Source organism: Podarcis melisellensis, assembly GCF_964234715.1.
Source record: "Podarcis melisellensis genome assembly, chromosome: 18".
Lineage (NCBI taxonomy): Eukaryota > Metazoa > Chordata > Lepidosauria > Squamata > Lacertidae > Podarcis > Podarcis melisellensis.
This window is the reverse complement of record NC_138536.1, coordinates 240,529-265,406: the sequence shown is the minus strand read 5'-3', so window position 1 is coordinate 265,406 and position 24,878 is coordinate 240,529. Positions and strand designations below refer to the sequence as shown.

Sequence of the window (24,878 nt, the reverse complement as noted above, 5' to 3'; positions counted from 1 at the left end):
CTTTTGGGAACAAATTCCGCTGCACCTATGTGAATAAGGTGTTCCTTTCAACATTCGGCCCCAAATTCCAGTGCAACAACGGGAGAAGACATCTCCCTATCTGCTTTCTCCACACCACAGATATACAGCTTTTAGCATGCCCTCCAGTAGTAATGAACCATTTACAGCCTTTTTGTGACACCGAAAGTCAGCTGTCAGCTGCCCATCACGTTGTACTCAATGGGAGAGGCAGCCTGGCAAGGTCTGGGTTCATCTGTCACACCAGCCACACTCCATTGACATGACCACAACTGGCCCCATCATCTTATCATCAAGGAGCACTTGCCCTCCAGGATATTCTGAGCCACAGGAGGAAACAAGCAGCTCGATAGCCCCCAGGGTTTTAGCAGGCAGCAGTGCCATTCCAAAGATGCTCTCCAAAGAGCGAGTCCTGAGCCTGAAAAACAGCCAGGCATCATCAAAGCAGCACAAAAGAAGGCAGGAAGAGCCAGGCCAAGGGATGAGTGTTTGCTCTCATTTGTTCTCCCCAAAGGAGACAAGAGAATAAAATGCATTGTCATTAGGCCCAATTAAAAGGTCACAGGAACGTGAGCAGTGCTCTACAGCGTTTTATGCAAGATAAGGTTACCCCCGGCTAATAGCCACACCTGCAGCAGTAGGCCCCTGAATTCTGGTCCCTGGGTACCACAAGTGGGGAGAGTTGTTCTTGAGCTCCCACGCCTCTGCCCCCTTTTTCCAATGGGTGGGGAAGTGGTGTTTCTGCTTCCTTCCCATAGGAAATGCAAAACAAAATGGGCAGCCTTGTTGCAAATCCTGGAAGGCAGTGGGACGCTTTACCTGAGCCTCAGGAAGAAGGCAGGAAAGGGGGCCGCAAAGAGGCAGGGATGAACGGCTGCCTCCCCATTGGCAAGGCCCCCACCCCAAGGCCGTTTCTGTGACCCGTCGATTTAGCCAAAGCAGGCGCCCCGTGCTGCCTGAAAGGAGAGGCCAGGAACAGACACGGCTTTGTCTCTTGCTGCCCGTGGGCTCTGGCGGAACAAACCGGCTGCAACGTGACCGCTTAGGAAAGACGCCTACTTAGGGGAGAAGTCAAGGGTCAGGCAAATTCTCCCCAGGCATGTCTTGAGTTCTTACCAGAGTGGAGGGAGGCCGCCCCGCTCTCAAGGCAGATGAGGACCCGGGGAGCTCACTCCTTCCCCCCTCCTTCCAAGGCATGACACATAGGAAACTCTGCTTACTTCTCCTTCAGCTAAGCCACGGAGGGGAAGCTGTGGAATCGCTTTCCTCTGGAGGTTTTCGGAAGGCTCTGGTGCCAGCGAATGCCCTTTCCTGGGCACTGAGAACTACAGCTTCTTCCAATTTGGCGCAATGGTCTGTTTGCCAAGGGAGGGTTGCTCGGTTAAGAGGGGGGAGCTGCTATTTGGGCTAGAGCCGAAGCAGCAGAGAAAAGGGAAGCAAATTTCTGGCTTTGTAGAAAGTAATTTGCCGGAGCCTTTTGCAGACAGAAATTCTGAGGCTGTTTCTCAAGGCCCAAGGCTTCCCAGCACAAACTGACAGAAAGCACCTCGGTGTCAAAGGATTTGCAAAGCGCGCAGAGAACTCTTACCTTGTGCATATCACAGCCTCTGGAAAACACGGCAGAGTGTCTGTCCCCATCCCCTCCCGCCAATCTGTCCGAGGCAGCGGTTTAGTCTACATAAACCCGTAATTTTCAGCTGCATGTTTAACCAATGAATCATGCCAGTGCTAAAAAGGGAAAGCTACCATTATAGCAAAACTGGGCAGCCAGGGGTGGGTGGGGGAATAAAAGGCACATTTCTGCAAGTGAACCACTTTGGCTCAATAAGTTCTTCCCTGCTAAACTGGGGTTTATTGCCGCCCCCTCTGGAGGAGGCAGAATCGTCACAGAAGCAACAGCCTCAAATAACTCATTAAAAAAAAAAAAACCCTCCATCGACCCACACACTTTATTTACAAATATGGGCCTTTCTGTCCCTGCCGACAGAGATGGGAGATTTCTGAAGGCCCTGAGTTGTGAAGGGCAGAGATCCCAAAGCCATGGCAAAAGGAAACGGAGAACTCCTCCAGACTGCTGAAAACATTACAGGTCCACTATGGAGGAACTCCAGAAGCTGCTCTGTACCAGCTCAGACCATTCGCTCCACCCAGCTCAGTATAGTCTACACTGACTGGCAGCAACATCTCTCCTGGATTTCGGACAGGAGAACACTCCCACCCCTACTTGGGGTTCCTGAGGACTGAACTTGGGACCTGTCTGTCTGTCCCACTCCTGAGCAACTTACTTGATTTTTATGAGAAGGGCAGTAAGATTCGAGTCCTTGTGATTATGACTGAAGGACTGGTTTAAACAGGAAGCTGTTGCACAGAGTCAGACCACTGGTTCACCTGACGCTCAGCATTGTCTACACTGACAGGCAGCAGCCCCACCTGGAGATTCCTGGGATTGAACATGGTGCCTTCGAAGGCAAAACAGGTATCCCACCACCCAGCTACGACCCTTGATCACTAAGACCCCTAGATCCTTTTCACGTGTCCTGCTAGTGAGCCAGGTATCTCCCATCCTATATTTGTGCATCTGCTTCTTCCTGCCGAAGTGCAGAACCTGACATTTGTCCCCATGGAAATTCATTTTGTTTGGGTCCAGTTCTCCAATCTGTTGAGGTCACTTTGAATTCTGATTCTGTCTTCTGTGGCGTTGGCTACCCCTCCCAGTTTGGTGTCATCTGCAAATCTGATGAGCATCCCAATTCCTTCATCCAAGTCCTTTATAAAGATGTTGAACAATAGGCCCAGGACAGCAGCCACTTGTCACTTTTATCCAGGATGATGAGGAACCATTAATGTGTACTCTTTGGGTTCAGTTGGTCAACCAGCTACAAATCCACCTAAGAGTTACTTCATTCAACCCCCATTTTACCAGCCTCCTCACCTGTCCTGGTAGCAATGTCAAGCTCACCGGTCGGTAGTTACCTGGGTCTTTTTTTCCCTTTCTAAAGATGGGAACCACATTTGCTCACCTCCTACTCTGACAAGTTAATGCAAATTTTTGCTTTTCAAAAGCAGACAATTCAGCTTTGTCGGACTCACACTATTGTAAGATAGCACCTCTCTCTCTCTCTCTCTCTCACACACACACACACACAAACACAGACAGAGAGATCACAACCATTAGACCTGGGCCTAAAATATTTAAGGAGCTTCCCTTTGAAAGGCAACAGGACCACCTTTGTCTGAGTGCTGTATTGTGTTACAGCAGCTCCGCTAAAGTCCAGAGCTTCCATGCTCCATTTCACTACTAAAAAGGCTTTTGAGAGCGTTAGGAAACAGAACTAAGCACACACACACACAAGAGGAGGACTTTGTAGACATGAATGGATATTTTTTTGAAAAAAACAAACACAGACCCAAACAACAACAGCAAGGAAGGATTTGCTAATCCCTGTGCAAACATTGGGCAGTTCAGTGCCAAGGGCACAGGACTGTGAATAGCTGCAGCACAGCGTTTTACAGATTGCAACTGCTTCACTGATTATCTGTTGATTATTCTATATGATTTATGCTGTAGTTGCAATGTTCTGTTGTGCTCTCTCATGCTATTGTGATTTATTGATTGTGAGCCGCTTTGGGGTCCATTGGAATGGAAAGCGGCATAGAGATATGGGAAATCAAGTCAAAAGCACAGACAGCCAAAGGAATCCTACACTGATCACTGATCATGTCTGCATAGGTTGTGTATAGGAAGGCTGCTGAGTGAACCGATGGTTGCAACTTTTTTCTCATCTGCAGACTCAAAGGCTGGGCGGTGGTGTCAGTTTCTAAATACCTCAGCGCAGGTCTTGTCTTTTAAACAGAACAAAGAGAGAGAAACACACAGCTTTTTTAAAACCTAGAGCCTTGAATATGAATGCTCGAGATCAGCCACTGAGGGGCTGCTCCCACCGCCCTGTATGTGATTTGAACCCAGGGCCTGCAGCCAAGATTGCTGCCCCGCTCAATACTTCCACAGAGGGAGTGAAGCCACAGAACTTCCCTGGCAAGCTGAGACCTCAAGTCCTGGGGCAGGGTCGGAAATCAGATGTCTAGCGCTGCACTCTCAAAAAAAAAAAAGTCCCCACAAAGAAATTTAAGATCTGTCCGGGTTGGAGTCTCCTCGACCCATGAAGTTCAATAAAAGGGTGGGTAACTGAGGGCTAGAAGCATACGACTCGAGCGGTTTATTCATACTCTGGATTATTCAAGCTAACATCGTCCATGAATCACTCTTTTCCACAAAAAAGTGCTGTCTGCTTGAAGTTTCAGCCACCAGATATGTGCGTCTTCTTTTTCACACACACTTCAGCAGACAGCGTGTAACCCTCTTTCAATTATTCAGGGAGACAAATGTTTAAGGTTGTGTGGCAGGTCTGAGAGAGGAGCCCAGAGGCCTGGCGCTCTGCCCCTATCACACAGCCCAGACGCTTCAGGGTTTGGTTTGGGTGACACAGAAAACGGACTGAGTCAACCTCTCAAGGAGTGGGGGGCAGGCGGGAGAGAAAAAATCTCTTTGTTTAGTCAGCTAGTCATCCTCCAGACGTAGAGAGCAAAAGGCATGGCTCACTTTGGAAGAGAGAGGAAGTTATCAAGAACATCTGCAGCTGAAAAATGCAGAGGGGAAGCGGAGGGGGGGGAATGGAGAGGGGAGAAGGCAGCCCAGGAGGCTCCCGCATCAAGGGGCCTCCTCCAAGTTTGGAAGAAAGAAAGTGGGGACTCCATCTGCCTTCCGCCCCCCACGCAAGAACCAGCACCTCTGAAGTCGGAGGTCAGGAACGGTCTCGCAGCGAGAGGTTGAAAGCAAAAGAAACCATGCAGAAACTTTTAAAGTCTTTTTTTCCACAGCTGACAGCCACACACAGCCACCCAAGGTGTCTGCTTATCAAACTGAGAGCACTGGGGTATTTAATCCGCATCCCATCAGTTCCTCAAGCCAGTAGAGACAAGAGCTCTCTCCCTCTTGTTCTCATGAACACCTTGAGGGAGAAGGGAGGGTTAGAGGTGGCAGCTGCATGGCTGGCGAGGGGACAAGGACGGAAACCTCGCCAAAATCCCGTTGTAAAAAATACAATCAAGCATTAGAGGCCTCCTAACCAAAGTTACTGGGCATTCCTCAATTTAAAACGAAACCAAACCCTGCTTTCCCTCTCTGCACAGAACATCCATAAATGACGCTCTCCTTGTGTGTTGACACCCACCTTGTCTCAGGGGAAGCACCTGCACCATGAATTTAAAGCACACCCTGCCCCAAATTAGGACTCTGGAAACTGTAGTTTGCCCCTCACAAAACTACAATTCGCTAGATTCTAAGAGCGCATCCATTAAGCCACACTAGTGTTGTGTGTCCCCGCTCCCCCCCCCACTTTCTCCTTGACAGGAAACTTTACGAAGTGAAAACTCTTCAAAAAGAGAGCAATCCAAAAGGCTTGGCTTGATATTTCTGGTATTTCTTGCCCTAACTTATCCCCTACAGATTGGGGGGGGGGGGCTGGTATGTGCAGGGGGGGTGAGGGGTGGGGAAGAGAGAGAAAAATCTGTTAGTTACAAAGTTGACGCGAGGCTGCTGCCCAAACCACATAAGGGTGTGAGCGTGCTGCTCTGCTCGATGGAAGGCGGCCTCATGATATCATCTTCGGACGCGCACCCAACCCGGCCGGCCCCAAAAATCTCTGCTCTCTCGAGCGCTGGCGAGTAAATTTCAAACAGACACACACAGAAAGGGGGGGCAGCTAGGAGAGCAGTGGTGCCAACTGGCTGCTTTAAGTTCTTCCTAGGTCTGCCTGGGGGGGGGGGGAATAAACAAAATCAGACATCACCACCAGCCCTTTCCCACCACTGTAATAAATCCAGAGGCACTGAGGCGCTCCGAGTGGGGCGGCCCTCTTAGTAACGCATCCGCAAGGCAAAGTGATGCAAGATGGCCCAGCCCCCGCCAGATGGGGGCTGCTCTCCATGCTCTCCAGAAACCAGGATCCGTGGCCCAAGGCTGCTGGCGGGAGAGCCCAGCCACCAACTCCCAGCCTTAATTGCAGGGAAGGGAGAAGAGTCACCCAAGGGCCTGGCAGAAAGCAGCAGGAAAGAGCCAAGATCTCCCAGGTTGTACACACCAGGCCCAGCACCCGAAAGAGAGGCTCCAAAACGATGCCACTTCTTCCTTCCAGCACAATGAACCAATTACTGTATTTTTTGCTCTATAAGACTCACCTTTCCCCTCCTAAAAAGTAAGGGGAAATGTGTGTGCGTCTTATGGAGCGAATGCAGGCTGCGCAGCTATCCCAGAAGCCAGAACAGCAAGAGAGATTGCTGCTTTCACTGCACAGAGATCCCTCTTGCTGTTCTGGCTTCTGGGATTCAGAATATTTTTTTTTCTTGTTTTCCTCCTCCAAAAACTAGGTGTGTCTTGTGGTCTGGTGCGTCTTATAGAGCGAAAAATACGGTAAGTGGAGCAAAAGGTAAAGATGCCGTCACTCACACTCAGCCCTGATCCGCATGGACAAAAAAAGATATATAAAGGCAGCTCACAGGGTCCCTCTCTGGATAAGCAACCTCAAGATAGGTAGTCTAATAATAATAATAATAATAATAATAATAATAATAATAATAATAGAAATACGGCATCCAACTACCTACAACCCCCCCCCCCGTGCCCTCAAAGCTCTCGGCTTTCAGGTAAATCCCTCGCCTTGGGATCCAGGACTGACGAAAGAAATCACTGTATCACACACAGTATGTACTGAAAGTATGGGATTCAGTCTCACAATATGTTGCGATGGAGGACTCTAAAATAACAACGGGATCGTAGAGATGGAAGGGACCCCTGAGGGTCATCCAACCCAACCCCCAGCAAGGCAGGAATTACCTTCTTTTCTTACCCCTTTAATGTGATGATTTTATATTTCTCATTGTTGTAACACTATTTCCCATTGTTTTTAAATCTTTCATAGTATACTTATCATGATGTATTTTACGCTCTCTGTTTTCTTCCATATCTTCTCTACTGGTCATTGACCGAGAGAAAGCAATAAAAATATTATACACACACGGTGCTTTTTTCTGGGGGGGGGACGGGTACCCCTAAACATTATGTGAATCTTTGCACTTTGTCTGTTTACTGTATTTTCCCCCCCCAATTTGAACTATAAAATGGTGATTTTCTGAGGTCAAAATGAGAGTACCCCTAAGCATTTTTTTAAGGAAAAAAGCACTGTATATAATAATATAGCAAACTATAGTACAGTATAGTGTAGCATAATATAATGCAATGTAATATATATTATGTAAATATACACACATATGTTATACACACACAAACATAGCATATCATACCATATATTATATTACATTGTATATGTATGTACTGTATAACACAGTACATACACTATATATACACACATATACACATATATATGCTACAAACATATCATAGCATACCTTATATTTGTGTGTACTGTATAACATAATGTACATATTATATATACACAGACACATATACATGTTATATACACACAAACATATTACACCATACCATATGTTGTATTATATTGTATATGCTTGTACCCTATATGTATAACATAATATATATATACTATAATATATATAATATGCATTATATACTGTATATATATATATATATATATATATATATATATATATAAACTAGACTGTCCCCCCCCCACAAAAGCCCCTCCCCCGCGAGGAACCCCCCCAAACTACCTCAGCAAACAGAAAACCCCATGTATGTCTTTGCTGCCCCTTGGACATAACATTGGGGGGTCGGGGGAGCTAAGCCCCGCCCACTCGACCCCCCCCCCATTTGAACGGGGCTTCCCTTCAGCTTATTTATTTGAGGCTCCCTCGGGTATTTTACTGGGGGGGGCGCGTGTGGAAGAGAGCGAAGGGGCCTCGGACCTGCCTTTATTATAATTATTATTATTATTCGGGGGGGGGGTGTCTTCTAAATGCCTCCCCAGGAGAAAACTCCTTCAGCCTCAGTTCCCCCCCAAGGGAGACACCTTCTTAGAGGGGGTACACGAAGCTGGGGGGGGGAGAATTGTGCCACCCCCCAAAGCCCCTTCTCCCCCAAAGAACATTACCTCAGAATCCCCCAAAATCACCTCAAAAAACCCCCAAATCACCTCAGAAACCCCAAGGTACCTCATAGCCCCCCCAAATCACCTCATAAAACCCCATATTTAACTCAGAAAGCCTCCAAATTCCCTCAGAAACCCCCCAAATCACCTCAAAAAAACCTCAAATTACCTCAGACCCCCCAAATCGCCTCAGAAACCCCCCAGGTTACCTCAGAGCCCCCCCAAACTCCAGTACCTCAGAACCCCATCACAGAAATCACCTCAGAACCCCCCAACCACCCCAGTGCCCCCCAATTTACCACAGACCCCCCCCCATTTCCCCCTCTCTCCGCGCCCTACCTGCGAGCGAGGCGGCGGCTCCTCCGGGCTGGCTCCCCGCGGCTGAGAGGCGACGGCCGGGAGGCGCCTCGTCCCGCCCTCGCTCCCTTCCCGCCCCCAGCGGAGGCGGCCACTTCCGGGTTGGAGGACGCCACCGCGCAGGCGCGGAAGGGGGCAGCAGGAAGCGGAAGGCGGGGGACGGCCGCGCAGGCGCAAACCGCGCAGGCGAAGCCCGAGCGCCGCCCGGTGCCCTTCCTTTCCTGGGAATAGATCAGAGCTGGGACTCAATAGGGGATTTTTGTGAATTATTGATTATTCAGAGATACGCAAAAGAGATATGGGTCTTTCATTTTGTAAAAAAAATTGTATAACATACAAAAACGCATCCCCATCACTAAGTATCTTATTAGGTATTTTGTGGTTTTTAAAAAAATCTTTATTTGCCATTGGCCACAGCAATAAAAAAAAAAAAAGATTTTGAAAGGATAGAAATAAAAAGTCAGTTATGTAAAATGCATTTTTGGGTTTTGAATCAAGTCAAATAGTGGATCTTATTCCGATTGCCCCAGCTAAAAAACCTTGCCACCTTTGCTGTCACCTGCTCATCTTGATCTGCCAAGAGGAAGGACGCTCTGGCAGTGGCTGGGCGACCCAGAATGGACAATCAAAGAGGGTTTTGCATCTTGATTTTATTCTGTGAACCGCCCTGAGACCCCCGGGTAGAGGGCGGTATAATAATAATAATTAGTGATGTATGGATGTGAGAGCTGGACCATCAAGAAGGCTGATCGCCGAAGAATGGATGCTTTTGAATTCTGGTGCTGGAGGAAACTCTTGAGAGTCCCATGGACTGCAAGAAGATCAAACCTCTCCATTCGGAAATCAGTCCTGAGTGCTCACTGGAGGGACAGATCCTGAAGCTGAGGCTCCAATACTTTGGCCACCTCGTGAGAAGAGAAGACTCCCTGGAAAAGACCCTGATGTTGGGAAAGACAGAGGGCACAAGGAGAAGGGGACGACGGAGGACGAGATGGTGGGACAGTGTTCTCGAAGCGACTAACATGAGGGAGGCAGTGGAAGACAGGAGGGCCTGGCGTGCTCTGGTCCAGGGGGTCACGAAGAGGCGGACACCACTAAACGACTCAACAACAACAACAAATAATAATAATAATAATAATAATAATAATAATAATAATAATAAAATAAATAAATAAATAAAACAGGCCAAAAGAAGACACTGTTGCAACCAGACTTTGCAGTGAAAGAGTGACGTGCTTTAATACAAAAATTCAATTTGATACAAAAATTCCAGCAGCCTGGCAGAGGCTTCGGCTGCCGGATTCGGGATGAGCGGCCTGGAGGGAGCCAGCCTGGGGGTCTGGGCCTAGCCAAAGTAGAGCTGCTTCATCCTCTCCACCCCCTGGGCGTCTTCAAAGACCTTCTGGCAGCGCAGGGAGGCCTCTTTGCCAACGTCGGCCGACAAGTCCAGTCCGTGCGCGAAGGTCCTGGAAGAGGAGGAGGAGGAGAGCAGGAAATGGGAGCAGAGAAGCAAACAGGCTCATCTCTTTGCGAAAGATCTAGCAAGACCCATTGCTAAGAACATGACGTCCTGACAGCTCAGACCGACCAACGTTCAACATTGTCGCTCCAACCAGGCGCTTCCTCGAAGGAAACAATGGCAAGGGCCTTCCCCCTATTATTTCTCCCCAGCTTCTGATTGCCCAGGTCCAGCTCTGAGGGCCTTCTGGCGGTTCCCTCCCTGCGAGATGTGAGGTTGCAGGGAACCAGGCAGAGGGCCTTCTCGGTGGTGGCGCCCTCTCCCATCAGATGTCAAGGAAATAAACCACTATCTGACTTTTAGAAGACATCTGAAGGCAGCCTTGTTCAGGGGAGTTTTAAATGACTGATCCTTTGTCGTGTTTTTAATTTTATCGTGTTTTTAATATTCTATTGGGAGCTGCCTAGTGTGGCTGGGGAAACCCAGCCAGATGGGTGGGGTATAAATAAATTATTATTTCTTCTTCTTATTATTATTGGTTCCATTGCACCATCATGGCTAATGACCACTCAGGGATCTCCAACCATACCCAAAGTACACCCAAGGAAAGCAGGCACATCCCTTAAATCCAGTGCGTCTGCTCTGACTAATCCCTTCGTTTCCAATAAATAAATGAGTTTGCAGCCAGCCTCTCCTGAATAGCATCACGTGGATGAGCCTAAATCCTCCCTTGGAAGCCGTTTGAGCCTGTGGGCCACCTTGTGGCAGTGAGTCCCGTAGGTGAACGGGCTGCTGAGTGAAGAACAGCTTCCTTTCTGAAGCACTGGGCGACCAGTTCTAGTACTTATGAGCAAATGAGAATAACTTCTCTCTACACATTTGTTTTCTGCAATTTCTGTCTTGTTCTTAGTGTTCTTCTAAGCCAGTTCCAAAAAGGCCACAATCTCACTGTTTTGTAAAGTGAATCTCCAAGCAAAGCAGATGCTCTACTTCAGCAGGGGGGGGAATGGGACGTCATATTTCTGTCTCATTCTTTTTATTCCCAACATGGAGTATGTCTGTATTCCCAACACGATTCACCAAGATCTCCCTCAGCCCCTTAAGAACTTGCCTCTTCCTCCTCCTCCACCCAACCAAACAGGAAGAAGGTTCCTTAGGTTCTTTTAAAATGTGCTTTTACGCTAAATACCTTGGCAGCTCGGCAGCCACCTCCAAGGACGTCTCCTCCAGCTCCTTTGTGACGCTCAGGCCCTTGGCGTTTTCCTTGGCGTGCTCCGGCAGGGCTCTGCGCAGAGCTTCCTGGGTGGCGGCCAAGGCCCTCTGCAAGTCGTCTGCAAGTCGAGGGAAGAGATTCAGAGAGAGGCAGAGATCCTCTTAGATGGCAGGCATCAAACCAGGAACCCTCCCCATTGAAAAGCAGATTCTTGGAGAGGATTGTTCCTGGTGGCTGCAACTCCTGCCCTCGGAGGTCTTGCAAAGCGCTGCAGGAGAAGGCTTGGGAGGGCTGTTTCTTGGACCAAGCTGAAACTGCAAATCTCCCAAGCTGTCAGGGTGGATAAAAATCAATGATTTTTTAATTTAAATCAGATTTTTTTAAAAAAAAAAATTAAATTGTATTTCTAAAATAAAACGCTTTTGGGGGGAAAATCTGCTCCCTTTCTCTTTTCCCAATCTTCTTGTTCATCCTGCCTGCTTTCTGCATCACCTGGACTGGGCTGCTGGCTGTCACAGCAGTTCCCCAGGTTATCTCCCATACGGGGTAAACCTGTTGGTAACTTAAAGCCTAAAGCCTGCCTTCAGGGACCACACTGCGCTCTGCCTAATCGTGAGTAAAACTACTTTTTGCTACTTATGAATAAGCCTGCGGTGTATTTACAGTGGTACCTCGCAAGACGAAATTAATTCGTTCTGCGAGTTTCTTCGTCTTGCGGATTTTTCGTCTTGCGAAGCACGGATGCACCCTGGTATTAACGGTTGTAAGAAAAAGGAAACAAACTCGCAAGACATTTCGTCTTGCGAAGCAAGCCCATAGGGAAAATCGTCTTGCGAAGCAACTCAAAAAACGAAAGACTCTTTCGTCTTGCGCGTTTTTTGTCTTACGAGGCATTCGTCTTGCGAGGTACCACTGTATTCTTTTAGGAGAGATTCAAGGGGTCTTACCAGGACAAGCCAGACTGAATTGCTTATTGTCTTCAGAAACTCACGTGAGGTTGCAACCAGCTTTCTGCTGCGTAAGAAGGGGAAGGCACTCTGCTAAGTGAAGGAACTTGCAAGCGCAAGTTAGCAAGGATATTCAGAAGCAATATATCCTCTCCTTGCACCCTCAACATTCCCCCAAAAGCAGATGCTTCCTGGCGCCACATGGGGCTGAATCCAGGAGTCTCTGCCGCTGAGGGGTATCCACTTCCCTACCTAGATACTGGCTCTTGTCCTCGCCCAGGTAGATCTCGTTCACCGGCAGCTCGTGTCTCGCCGTGTCCAGGGCGGTGGCAAAGTGCCTGTATTCTTCTTCGAATGCCGGGCTCTGCTCAAAAACGGGAGCGAGAGCTTCGAGCTGGAAGCCCAGGGGGTGGAAGGAAGGAGAGGCGTTAGCCGCAGGACAGAACCAAGCACAGAAATGTCCTCAGATCTGCCCCCTGGGAAGCAGGAAGCCCAACCTGTCTGCCCAGCGACTCGGAGAGCTGGCGGTCTCTCCTCAGGCGCTGCAGCCTGCGACGTTTCTTCTGGGCGTCCGCCTGCAGCCTCGCAGCCTCCCTGCTGAGGGCTAACAGGCTCCTCTCGGATCGCCCTTCCAGGAAGGCGGTATTCTTCGCCATCTGTTTGCGATGCAATGTTGTCGGGTTTCGAACACGCGTCCACAAAAGGCAAGTGAAAGAAGAAGTATTTAGTGCAGGGGCTTTTAAAGGGGGGGGGGTCCTCCCTCCTCCTCCTCCTCCTCATTTATATACCGTGTTATATTTTAAAGGGGAAATATCTCAAAGCCATTTACAACACATTAAAGCAGCATATGAAACAATCCAGAATAAAACAAACTCAATCTTCAAGGGAAATATTTCAGATCCTTCTCTAAGTGACGTTTTGCCGCCAGCTGTCAAAGCAGGGATAAGACTGCTGGTCTTGTACCTTTAGGGAGGCATAGGTCAACAGAAGTGTCTCCGATTCCAGCATCCGAATCAAGTCGTCAGAATCAGGGGAGACCTGGAAGAAAACAAAGCCGATTCTTTATCAAATGTGTGGGAAACTGTCGAGAAAAGCAGGGAGGACGGGCGATCTGCTGCAATTTTCTTTACGTGCTTAAGAAAGTATAGCACTGCCATTTTTTAAATTATAGAAACCTTAAGTCCCAGATGATGATTATTAAGCTATGAATTGCCTTCTAAACCGGCTTCTCAGAGCGATTTACACATAAGATAATTAAAGACAACTAAAAGCACAAAAACACCAAATGCATTCAAAACAAGACAAGGGGACCCTCGTGGCCAAGACTGGCTCATCCGTCTGGGAAAGTTTACTGCAACCAAAACACCTCCCTAACAGCAGACTTGAGAGTATCTGTTTGACAACAGCTCAACAAGAACTTGTAGCCCCTCACTAGAAAATAAAATCTGCATTCAATGTCTCAGTATGACTCACCAGGCTCTGTTTTTCTCGGGGGGTGGATTTTAGGTGGTGTTTCGAACTCGATGCTCTGGGGCAGCTTTTGCCTAGAAGTGGCAACCAGAGAAAAGACAAACACACACGTACAGTCACATTCCAGTTAACAGTCAAAAGCCGATAGGAGACTGGGCTGCAACTGGGAAGGAGGGAACCCACAAATGGCTGCGACAATGACCCCCCCCCCGCTTTTTCCGTTTAGTGTTTTCCTGTGCTTTGTATACTTGAAGGAGCGTCTCCACCCCCATCGTTCTGCCCAGACACAGAGGTCCAGCTCCAAGGGCCTTCTAGCTGTTCCCTCCCTGCAAGAAGTGAGGCTACAGGGAAGCAAGCGGAGGGCCTTCTCAGTGGTGGCACCCTCTCCCATCATATGTCAAGGAAATAGACAACTATCTGACTTTTAGGAGGCATCCGAAGGCAGCCCTGTTCAAGGAAGTTTTTATGTTTTGAGGTTTTGTTGTGCTTTAAAATATTCTGGACACCTCTGGGGGGCGGCTAAACTAAATTTGGGGGCGCCGGGCGGATCTTTGCACCCCGGCAGCGCATATGCTAAAGACGTCTCTGGGGGAGAGCTCAAGGCGTCTCGTCCTGGACGAACGGAGTTGCCTTAAATATCCCACATGGGGGGGAAAGGTATCATTGAACCCCTGGGTCTTCTGCGGGACATGCCACCCCACCCCTCCAAGAACCACGCAGAGGTTCTCTCGTTGAGGGGGAGAAAAGAGGCCAGCACTTCTGCAACCAGTTCAAGGCTGTAACTGGAAGGAACACACGTACTTTTGATGACAGAGACCTCCAGTTCAGGCCGGGATCTTCCGTGGCTCTCCACCAGAGTGGACTGCAAAACCTCGTGAGGGTCTAGAGGAGGGGAGGAAAACCCCATTATACTTGGTCTCTAAGGTGCTACCGGACTATATATATGTATAGGAATATATATATTCCAATTATCCTGGTTTGCCAGAGTGGCTCCCAAGCGGTTTACCGGCGTTGAGCTCATTGTATGATGGAGACAAATAAATGCAGATCAAAATTAGAAACGGCTGAATTGAAACGGCAAAGAATAGACCTTGTCTTCGAAGAGCCAGTTGCATAACGAAAGCGATGGGGGCCTCTTGTATTCCAGGAGGGAATCACCAACCCAGATCGCCTTCTCGACAGATTTAACCGTGTCGGAAGGATCCCCACCCTCATGTGAACTTGCCCCCGAGAAAGGCAGGTCCGCCCCAGAGAGCCCCTTCAAGATGCATGACCCCCCCCCCAAAAAAAAACTCACCAGCTGTGGCTTTGGCAGCGGCCTGGAAAGGAAGAATAAGACATGGCAAGTTAGGCATGGGCTGTTATGTCTTGGTTGGGGACTGTGAGTTTCACTCCAGCAATTGGAAAAATCAAAATAAAGGGGTTTACACCTCTCCCCACACCCACCCTAAGCAGGTTTCGGTGGAATTTATTTCAAGGATTATTATTACTTATTAGATTTATAAACTGCCCTTTGTCATAAGATCTCAGGGCGGTTCACAGAAGAAAACACGGGATAAAAAGAAGTAAACCATTAAAACAAAACAGCAAAACAGTGATGGCCCCCTTCTCACAGACACATTTAAAAGACTGAAGAGGAACATTCTCACCAGGAGCCTAAAAATCTATAATAAAGGCACCAGGCAAACCTCCTGAGAGAGCAATCCACAAACAAGGAGCCACAACCTGTTATTAGTGATTATTTTACCAAAGATTTCTCAAGAGGAAGTGAAGCACAAACCTAAAGCAGAAACGCCACAAAGAGGAATTTCACATCCAGACCTCACCTTTCCGGATCCTTTTTGATAGTCCAGGTATCGCGAGGGCACGATTCTTGCCCCTAAGGAGGCAGAAAGGAGGAAAAGAGGAAAAGTGTGAAATGGGAAGAGGCAAGGTGCCTCTGAGCATGTCAGGAGCAGCTTTTCTGAAGGCTGTGGCAGGAGGGGGGCAAAGTGCCTCCCCTCTCTGGAACGGCAGTGTGCCTCTTGCTCCTGTAGCGCCCCTTGCCCTCCCCAATGGGCATAGCTGAGGGGGGCAGCTGAGCACTCAAAAGCAATAAAAATACTGAACTAGCTGAAGTTCTGACGCCCCCCCAACATAAATCATGACTATGCCCAGGCAGAGGGCCTTCTCGGTGGTGGCTCCCACCCTGTGGAACGCCCTCCCATCAGATGTCAAGGAAATAAACAACTGCCTGACTTTTAGGAGACATCTGAAGGCAGCCCTGTTTAGGGAAGTTTTTAATGTTTGAGCGTGTTTTTAGTATTCTGTTGGAAGCAACCCAGAGTGGCTGGGGAAACCCAGCCAGATGGGCAGGGGATAAATAAATTTATTATTATTATTATTATTATTATGTGCAGAGACCTCTGTCCCACCTGCGCATGTGCAGCTCCTCCCCCCCACAACATGTGCATCAGACAACCCCCCATCATACGGGCCTTATTTTATATTATAATTATATGGATCTTCTGCCCTTGCCCAGGGGATCTCAGGGCAGCTTACAAAATAAAGCAAACAAATGATTAAGATAAAACAGCAACTAGGGAAGAATGGGAAGCCAAAATTGCTGGATTATGCCCAAATATGTTTTATTTATTTATTTTCTATACCGCCCTAAACCCGAAGGTCTCAGGGCAGTTCACGTGAAATAGCTAAATGGCTAAACTAACCGGGAGACTAAGGAATCTAGAAGATAAATGACTTTTAAAAAGAATTAGGGGTGGGATTTATAACCCAAAACGTTAGCTGGACTTTTGGAAAAAATCACTTGTAAAGTAATGAAGTTTGTGGACAATTAAGAAAAATGTAAATTATGGAAACTGTATTGATATGTAAACTTGGAAAAATAGTCATTAGGATCCATGTAAGGGATGGGAGGAAGTCAAGCGAATGTCGCGAAAGGATTATATAAATAATTTGTTGCAAAACTGTATATATAAATCATTTTTTAAATATATAGATAATTTGTATAAATCATGATATAAATAATGTGTTGCAAAACAGTATATGTAAATAATTATATAAATATATAAATAATTTGTATAAATCACGATATAAATAATGTGTTGCGAAATTGTCTGTGTAACAATACATTTAAAGAACCACCGCCACGAAAGAGCGGTGCTCCCGAGCATGTGCAGAGCGCGGCCGCCTTCCCCCAGGCGCATGCGCAGAGCGGCCCCGCGCCGGCCTCCCCCGAGCATGTGCAGAGCGCCGTCACCTCTCTGCTTGGGCCGCGCTCCCGCCTTCTCCTCCGACGCCAGGCCGGGCTCCGCGCGGAGAGACGCGCCGCTCCGGAGTGGCGAAGAAGAAGCCGCCGCCGCCGCCGCCTCCCTTCCCGCCATCGCCCTCAGACGAAAAGCCCGCCAAGGGGCCCGCTGCGCATGCGCAGAGACACCGAGACGGAGGAATCCGCGCGGCCAGAGCGGTCCCCGCCTCGCTTCCGGGCGGGCGTCTCGCAGGCGGCGTCACGTGGCTTTGTCGCTCACGTGACCCCGCGGAGGCGGAAGTGGCGGCGTGGGCTCGGACTCTGACCCTCCTCGTGTTCGCCTGGGCTTCCCGCGAGGAGGCGGAGGAGAGGCCCGAGGTGAGAGCGCCTCTGAGCATGCACAGAGGGCCGCGGGCAGACTTGCGAGGGCGGGCGGAGGCCAGGACGGTTGTTGCTGTCGCTCATATTCCTAATTAATTTATTATTATTATTATTATTATTATTATTATTATTATCATTATTATCATTATTATCATTATTATCATTATTATACACCGCCCATCTGGCTGGGATTCCCCAGCCACTCTGAGCGGCTCCCAACAGAATATTTAAAACGCGAAAAAAAGCACACTAAAGCTTATACCTAAAACTACAGTGGTACCTCAGGTTACAGACTCCGCTAACCCAGAAATAGGACCTCGGGTTAAGAACTTTGCTTCAGGATGAGAACAGAAATTGTGCTCCGGCGGCGCGGCAGCAGCAGGAGGCCCCATTAGCTAAAGTGGTGCTTCAGGTTAAGAACAGACCTCCTGAACGAATGAAGTTCTTAACCCGAGGTACCACTGTACTCAGTTGGTCTCTAAGGTGCTACATTATCATTTTTAAATTCTTCTGGAAGGATTCTTTTAAAGACTTCCTTAGCGCATATAACCTTTTTGAAGACTTGATTCTTTTAAAGGAGTTTTTAGGCTTTTAAGAAGAGTCTATTTAATTATCTTTTTAAAGAATTGTTTTAATTTATTTGGACTACGGCAGACCAACACGACTAGCTACATAAACCTAAAAGACTTCCCCAAACAGGGCTGCCTTCAGGTGTCTTCTAAAAGTCAGATAGTTGTTTCTCTCCTTGACATCTGACGGGGGGGGGCGCGTTCTACAGGGCGGGTGCCACCACCGAGAAGGCCCTCTGCCTGCTTCCCTGTAACCTCACTTCTTGCAGAGAGGGAACCACCAGAAGGCCGTGGGAGGAAGCTCACCATCTTGTTTGTGTCCCCCCCCCAACCATTCTCTGCAGTTCTCCCCCCAGCCAGTCGCTGGGCCTGCGACGAAGCGCCAGGATGATGGCCCGCGGCCGGCAGATCTTCTCCGTCTACTGGAAGCCGCTCTTCCAAGGCCGCCTCCTGCTCGTGACCAACACTGTCAGCTGCGGGGGGCTCCTGGCTGCCGGGGACACGCTCCGCCAGGCCTGGGAGATGAGGCAGGACCCCAAGCGCAAGCGGGATCTGGCCCGCACAGGTGAGCCCTGCCTGCCTCTTGCTTGAAACGGCCTTTCCACGGCGCTACCTGGGATTTCAATCCCCGGGGGTGCAGAGTCAGGCCATCGGTCTGTGGGTCGTGGCCATTAGCCATGCTCCTCGAGAGGTCAGGAGGGTGGCAACACAAGAGCAAGGCTTTCTGTATTACACGGAGGTCTGTCTGTTTTTGCTATCAATTTCACGTTTTTGTGGCTCTTTTGGTTTTGTTTTTCTGTGTGGAACCCAGTTTAGCTACTGATTGGTTGTGTGACTGCAGTACATTGCTCATTGTTTTCATTTTATGGTCTCGTTAGATAGTAAAATTCATGCTAAACGGCTGCCTTAGGGGTTGCTTTTAATGGTCTGGAACGGTTTAATCCATTTTTGCGTTCTTTTCTATGGGAAAGCGTGCCTTGGTTTGGGAACGCTTTGGTTTTGGAAGGGACTTCTGGAAGTCCCCTCCACCTCAGCTTTTCACAAGCGCTCCCTTTAGACTTCCAAGTGATGGAGCCTCTTTTCTTTGCCTGTGGTAAAGGGACCCCTGACCATTAGGTCCAGTCATGGCCCACTCTGGGGTTGCGGCGCTCATCTCGCTTTATTGGCCGAGGGAGCCGGCGTACAGCTTCCGGGTCATGTGGCCAGCAGGACTAAGCCGCTTCTGGCGAACCAGAGCAGCACATGGAAACGCTGTTTACCTTCCCGCTGGAGCAGTACCTATTTATCTACTTGCACTTTGATGTGCTTTTGAACTGCTACGTTGGCAGGAGCAGGGACCGAGCAATGGGAGCTCACCCCATGGGGGGAATCGAACTGCCGACCTTCTGATCAGCAAGTCCTAGCCTAGGCTCAGTGGTTTAACCCACTACAAATATGCCTTCTACTCCTCCTCAGCCCGCATGTTTGCCATCGGCTGCAGCATGGGCCCCCTAATGCACTACTGGTACCTGTGGCTCGACCGCACCTTCCCTGCCGCCGGCTTCAGCGGGATCCGCAGCGTCCTCAAGAAGGTTTTCATCGACCAGATCGTGGCCTCTCCGGCGCTGGGCGTTTGGTACTTCTTGGGTGAGTAAGGACATTGACACCGCCAGGAGAAAAATCCCGCTTGGGAGGGATTGTATGCGTGTGGAGGGGGTCAAGCAGGGCCAAGGATTGGCATCATCCTGACCCCCCTCCCAGGCATCTCCTTTGTCTCCCTGCAGGGATGGGGTCTCTGGAGGGGCAGACGCTGGACCAGAGCTGGCAAGAGCTGGAGGACAATTTCTGGGAGTTCTATAAGGTAAGACTCTTCCCTCCCCGTCCCTGACATCACATCCTGTCCCCTGGGGCAACTGACCCCCCTTTCCTTTCCCCGCTGGCAGATGGACTGGTGCGTGTGGCCCCCGGCGCAGCTGATCAACTTCCTCTTCCTGCCCGCCGCCTACCGGGTGCTCTACATGAACGTCATCACCCTCGGCTGGGACACATACCTCTCGTACCTGAAGCACCGGGTGGGTAAACTGAGGCAGCGGCACAGGGCGTGAGTTTGGGGTCTCCGGTGGAGAGAGGGGTTATCCCAGAACTGCAGCCTCAGATCCTTTGAATCATGAGTTCGGGGACCATGTTCTCTTGTAGGGCAGAGGTGGGCAGGACAGCAGGATAGGAATTTCTTATTTATACCCTGCCCATCTGACTGGGTTGCTCCAATATTTTAAAGCACAATAAAAACCTCAAAACCCGGCCCTCCAGATGTTTTTGGGACTACAATTCCCATCATCCCTGACCACTGGTCCTGTTAGCTAGGCATGATGGGAGTTGTAGTCCCAAAAAAGCTAGAGGGCAGAGTTTGGGGCTGCCTGCCTTAAGGGATCATTTCAGCAGGCTGCCTTGGATTTAGCGAGACCAGTGGTCAGCCCAGCAGCAGCTCTGCTGGGTCAAGAGGATACTCTCTGCTCTAGTCAGAGATCCCACCAGCTGCATAGATCCCCAACTGATGAGATCCCACCCCGCTTTCTCTCTAGCCTAAGCACCCATCGCTCAGCCTGGAGGAAAACGAGGAAGCCGACACAGTCGAGATGGAAACGACTGGGTGAACGAGGGCCACTCGCTTCTGCCAAGGTTGGATCCAGAACTCGTGCCGGAGCCAGCTTGGCGCCCCACCAGATCGGTGGCTGGATCTGGGAAGCAGGCGCCGTTGCCCGGGGGCGCAGCCTTCTCTCCTCCCAGCCGAGGCCTCGACTCCCTCTTCCAGCAGCGCCTCGGATCCTGAAACAGGCTGGGGGGCAGATTTGGCACGGGCATCTCCCGACTGCCAACCCCGGTCCTTCCCAGTTCATTCGAAAGTGCCAGATCTTCCCAATTAAAGAAAAAGCAGGTTGCCTTTTTTTGCACGCCGTTGCCAAGACAGGTGCTTCTTCTCTGGCTGCCGTCGGGTCAAGGCCGTTTGTCCTTTTAATGACTGGTGTTTTAATGTATTTTTAATCTGTTGGAAGCCGCCCAGAGTGGCTGGGGAAACTCAGCCAGATGGGTGGGCTATAAGTAATAAATTATTATTCTTATTAAATTATATTTTGAGTGCGGCGGAGCTGCCAGGCTCCCGACTGCAGCCGAACGGCCGCAGCTGGCCACACGCCAAGGTTGCAGGTTTGATCCCCGTATGAGACAGTTGCATATTCCTGCCTTTCAATGGGTTGGAATAGATGATTCTCTGGTCCCCTTCTGACTCTAGAATCCCATTCTTTCCTCGTTTCTAAAAACTTACTCAGCCTCCCAGCCTCACCACAGCCCAAGCCCCTATCAAAATGCAAGAGCAACAGTGAGGCGCTCCTTGCTTGCGGTTCCCATCAGCTGGCACTCAGAGGTAGACTGCCTCTGTTGCTGGAGGGGCAGCCACACCACTAAGCCCCAGCCCACTCCCCAAACTGGGAGAAAACCCCTTTGAAAAGCACCCGGCCCCCCTTGCCACATCAGACCCCCTTCAAGCGCTCGGCCTCCCCGTTTCCTCCACAGGGACTAGCAGCATGGAACACTTCTCGTGATCAGAATTTTATTTCTTCACAACTCTCCTTGGTACCACGATATTGGGATTTCCTTTCCACCCCATAGCTTTTCATTGTTTTTGTTTTTTTAAGAAACTGAACTCATTTTGACACTTCCGACAGTTTTTTTTTAAATACAGTACAGCATATATATATTTTTATATTTATATATATATATATAATTTTCCCCATAGAAGTAAACTTCACAAAGAGAGAGAGAATGTTTTGTGTCTAAATATCCGCCAAAACGAAAATAAAACCCAAAACCGTACGTAGCGTTTCCATGAAAAAAGAAAAGGGGGGTTGTGGGATGGAGGGGTGAGGAATGAGAGAAAAAAGGGGTGTTTTAAACAGTGAGAGTTTGGTCGTTTGAGAAGACTGAAAGCTAGGAGTTCTCCAGGTGAAGCGGGGAAAGAGCGCTTGCGGGTCCGAGGGGGCAGGGGCAAAGCGACCTTTTCCCTCTCCTCCAGCACAACAGCCTCTTCCCCAACCTGGTGCCCTGCAGATGCCACCAGCCTTGGGCCAAAGCGCTTTCGGGTTCATAGGAACCGCGCTCCAAGAAAAAACCTGGAATGGAGGGATGCAGGGAATGTAGAAGCTGGACGGGGCAAACCAGGCTTCCAGCTGGCTGCTGATGGGATCTGGAGCCCCAGCAGCACCCAAGGGGGCAACTAGTTCCCCCTCCCCGTGTTGGAAGGGAAGGCAAGAGGCAGAGCCCAAGCGAGCCCTGCTCCAGAGTAGGCCCTTTGAAACAGGCCGCCCGACGCCAGCTAATTTTGGGTTTACTCGGAGGCTGCATCTGAACTCTACGCGGAGAGGATACTGCAGTCACAGCTCCCCCTTCCACCCCAAAAACCTGGGAGCTGTAGTTTTCAGGGTGCCGAGAGCTCTTAAAAGACCACCCCCCCTCAATTCCCCTTAGGATTTCCAGGCGGGTTTTACTGCCTGCATTACAATCTCTGTTTTAGCGCTTGGGATTTTCCTCCAACTTTTTACCCCGTCAGCATTTCCCAAAACTTGGGCTTCTGCGTGTTTTTCAGGACTACAACTCCCATCCTCCCTGGCTAGCAGGACCAGTGGGTCGGGGAGCGTTGAAAGTATGCAGAGAGTTGGTAGGGGACCCCGATTCCCTTCGCAGAGCCTTCCGTTCCCCCCGTTTTCTGGGAAGAGGCGCTGGCTCTGGAATTGGCTCTGGGGTGGAAATCTGGGCCTCCTATTTCCAGCTCTCGGCAGCCTTTACAAACCGCGCTTCCCACAATCCTTTAGGGGAGCCTATGGTTGCTGAAAGTGCAACGGTGCTGCCTTGACTATTCAGTGCAGACGGGGCCAGAATCTGGCCCCCAACCCTGCAAAATGCAGAGAGCCAAAGCTAACAAATTCCCAATTGCAAATCAGCTGCAATAACACAAGCTGCTGAAGGGGGGTCTGGAAGATCAACAGGACTGGCTCAGACTGGTGGACTTTACTGGGGAAGGTGGTTCCACAAAAGTGGACCTTGAAAATGTCCGGAGACCCAAGTTTGGGGACCGCAGCCCTAAGTGGTCTGCGCCATCAAGGACCCAGACATGCTCCCAGAGGGTATATGTCAGGGCAAAGAGGAAGCTGCGTTAGGCAGAATCCCATGTCGCTCAGGACTGCCAACACTGACTGGCAGCAGTCAGTATCCGGGGTTTCCAGTACAGTGCAGATCACAGAAACTGAACCTGGGACCTTTCCCTCCTGGAAGAAACTAAGATACTGGCCCTCATGGGCCAAACGGAAAGGATGGAGTTGCCTAGTGAACCCACTCTGGGAATTGTAGCTCCGTGAGGGGATGGGGGTCTCCAGTTCCCAGGGATCTTTGGGGAGGGTTTTTGTAGTGCATTAAATGCTGTCCTACAGTTCCCTGGAAAGAAGAGTTGATTGTTAAACCGATTTGGGATTTGTAGCTCTGCGAAGGGAACAGCACCCTGAACAAACTACTATTCCCACGATTCTTTGGGGGGGGGAGTGCGGGCAGCTGTCATTTTTAAAGTGGTGCGATACTGCTTTAAACATGGATTAATCCGAGGAGGAGTTTGGCGGCTGCTCCTTTTGCCAACCTCTCCTCCTGGGCCCGCCTTATTCTCGTTCATCTTAATAAATACGGTGGTGTTGTTTTTAAAAAAGAGAATAACCTACAAGCAACTGAAAAACCGCGTATGTTAACATTTTCTTTAAATAAATTTAAAAAAACCCAAACGCACGCTCACACGCACATGAAACATAAATAAAACCACCAGCAGCACAAAGCACGGCACGGCAAGAGGACCTCCAAACACACACACACACTTCAGAGTCTACTTCTATTTACAGGGAACGGGCCTTGGGGATTGCATTTCCTTTTTCCTGTACACCAAGGAAGACGGGAGGAGGACTGGAAAGGGGTTTTCTCAGGGGAAAAGAAGGGAGAGAGAAAGAAAGAAAGAAAGAAAGAAAGAAAGAAAGAAAGAAAGAAAGAAAGAAAGAAAGAAAGAAAGAAAGAAAGAAAGAAAGAAAGAAAGACACAAGCCATCCTCTGCAGGGCAGCGGTGGGAATCAAGGAAAGCTCTCCTGGCGGCATTTTGGTGACGCCGGACTGGCAAGGAGGGTATTTGCCCTCCCTGCCTAGCCAGCCAGCGAGGCCAAAGAGAGTCTGGGAAGCTGGGAGATCTGCGTCCAGACAAATTGGAGGCCAGGAGATCCCCGCAACTGCACATTGAGCCGTTTCCTAGATCTGAAAGCATACAGAGCCAGGCATCGTTTTCTACGCTGCCGAACGAGGCTTCAGAAGGGAGATCTGCAGCCCTCCAGATTTGTTGGGGTTCCCAGCTCCCTCGCTGACCGCCGGCCACACTGGCTAGCAGGTCAGGAGCTGGAGGGTCGCAGATGTCCTGCCCTGAAGACGCCACAACAGCCACACGCCGCCACTCTGGGAGGAAGAGAGACGGAGAGGACCGATTTGGGGGAGGAAGGACCCCCACAATTGCACAGCCGGAGGAGCAGGCACAGAAGCAGGTGTGGGCCTCCCCGCTAGCAGCATTGCAGGACCCATCCTACTTTGGAGAGGGGGGGCAAACGGGGAGGACGGCAGCTGCAGGATTCAAACACGGGGAGTGAAGCAATTCGGCTTTACAAGAGTCAGACCGTTGGGTCTGTCTCACTCAGTATATTGTCTACACTGACCGGCAGTGGCCCTCCAGACGGGGGGGAGGGGGGGCGTTGTTTCCAGCTCCACCTAGAGATACCACTGGGGACTGAGGACTGGAGGGCAGGCGCTCTACTGCTGAGCAACAGCCCAATTGCTAAAAAAGCCTCCAGTCCTTGCGTTTGATTTCAACGAATACCCCTTGTGAAGAATGAGGCCGCTGGTCCATTTAGCTTAGCGCTGTGCCCACTGGCTGGCAGCAGCTCTCCGCTTTCTTTCCCCCAGCCTTACCTGGAGCCGAGAACAGGGACCGGAACAGGGAGAACTTCCTTCGGCACGGGAAGCAGCCGCTCTAACCGAGGAGTCAAACC

The 24,878-nt window shown here is 49.8% G+C and overlaps 3 protein-coding genes across 3 annotated transcripts in view; 1 reads left to right on the top strand and 2 right to left on the bottom strand.

The window, feature by feature from the left end:
- MYO9B (myosin IXB) overlaps positions 1 to 8,592 on the bottom strand; it is a 47,162-nt gene extending 38,570 nt beyond the window's left edge. The window contains exon 1 of the mRNA XM_081895338.1: positions 8,481 to 8,592. The gene's annotated coding sequence lies outside the window, so the exon portion shown is untranslated. The remainder of the gene's footprint in view (positions 1 to 8,480) is intronic.
- Positions 8,593 to 9,711: 1,119 nt separating this feature from the next.
- On the bottom strand, positions 9,712 to 17,003 carry HAUS8 (HAUS augmin like complex subunit 8). Its single transcript, XM_081895810.1, has 10 exons — positions 16,847 to 17,003; positions 15,414 to 15,466; positions 14,885 to 14,906; positions 14,389 to 14,469; positions 13,591 to 13,661; positions 13,081 to 13,155; positions 12,615 to 12,773; positions 12,370 to 12,511; positions 11,147 to 11,288; positions 9,712 to 9,964 (listed from the first exon to the last, which is right to left on the bottom strand). The coding sequence occupies exons 1-10, from the start codon at positions 16,968 to 16,970 to the stop codon at positions 9,844 to 9,846; spliced, it is 990 nt and encodes a 329-aa protein (XP_081751936.1). The 5' UTR covers positions 16,971 to 17,003; the 3' UTR covers positions 9,712 to 9,843.
- A 121-nt stretch (positions 17,004 to 17,124) lies between these two features.
- On the top strand, positions 17,125 to 23,567 carry MPV17L2 (MPV17 mitochondrial inner membrane protein like 2). The gene is made up of 6 exons (XM_081895929.1): positions 17,125 to 17,212; positions 18,129 to 18,349; positions 19,240 to 19,410; positions 19,548 to 19,624; positions 19,707 to 19,835; positions 20,346 to 23,567. The coding sequence occupies exons 2-6, from the start codon at positions 18,172 to 18,174 to the stop codon at positions 20,415 to 20,417; spliced, it is 627 nt and encodes a 208-aa protein (XP_081752055.1). The 5' UTR covers positions 17,125 to 17,212; positions 18,129 to 18,171; the 3' UTR covers positions 20,418 to 23,567.
- The last annotated feature ends 1,311 nt before the right edge of the window (positions 23,568 to 24,878 follow it).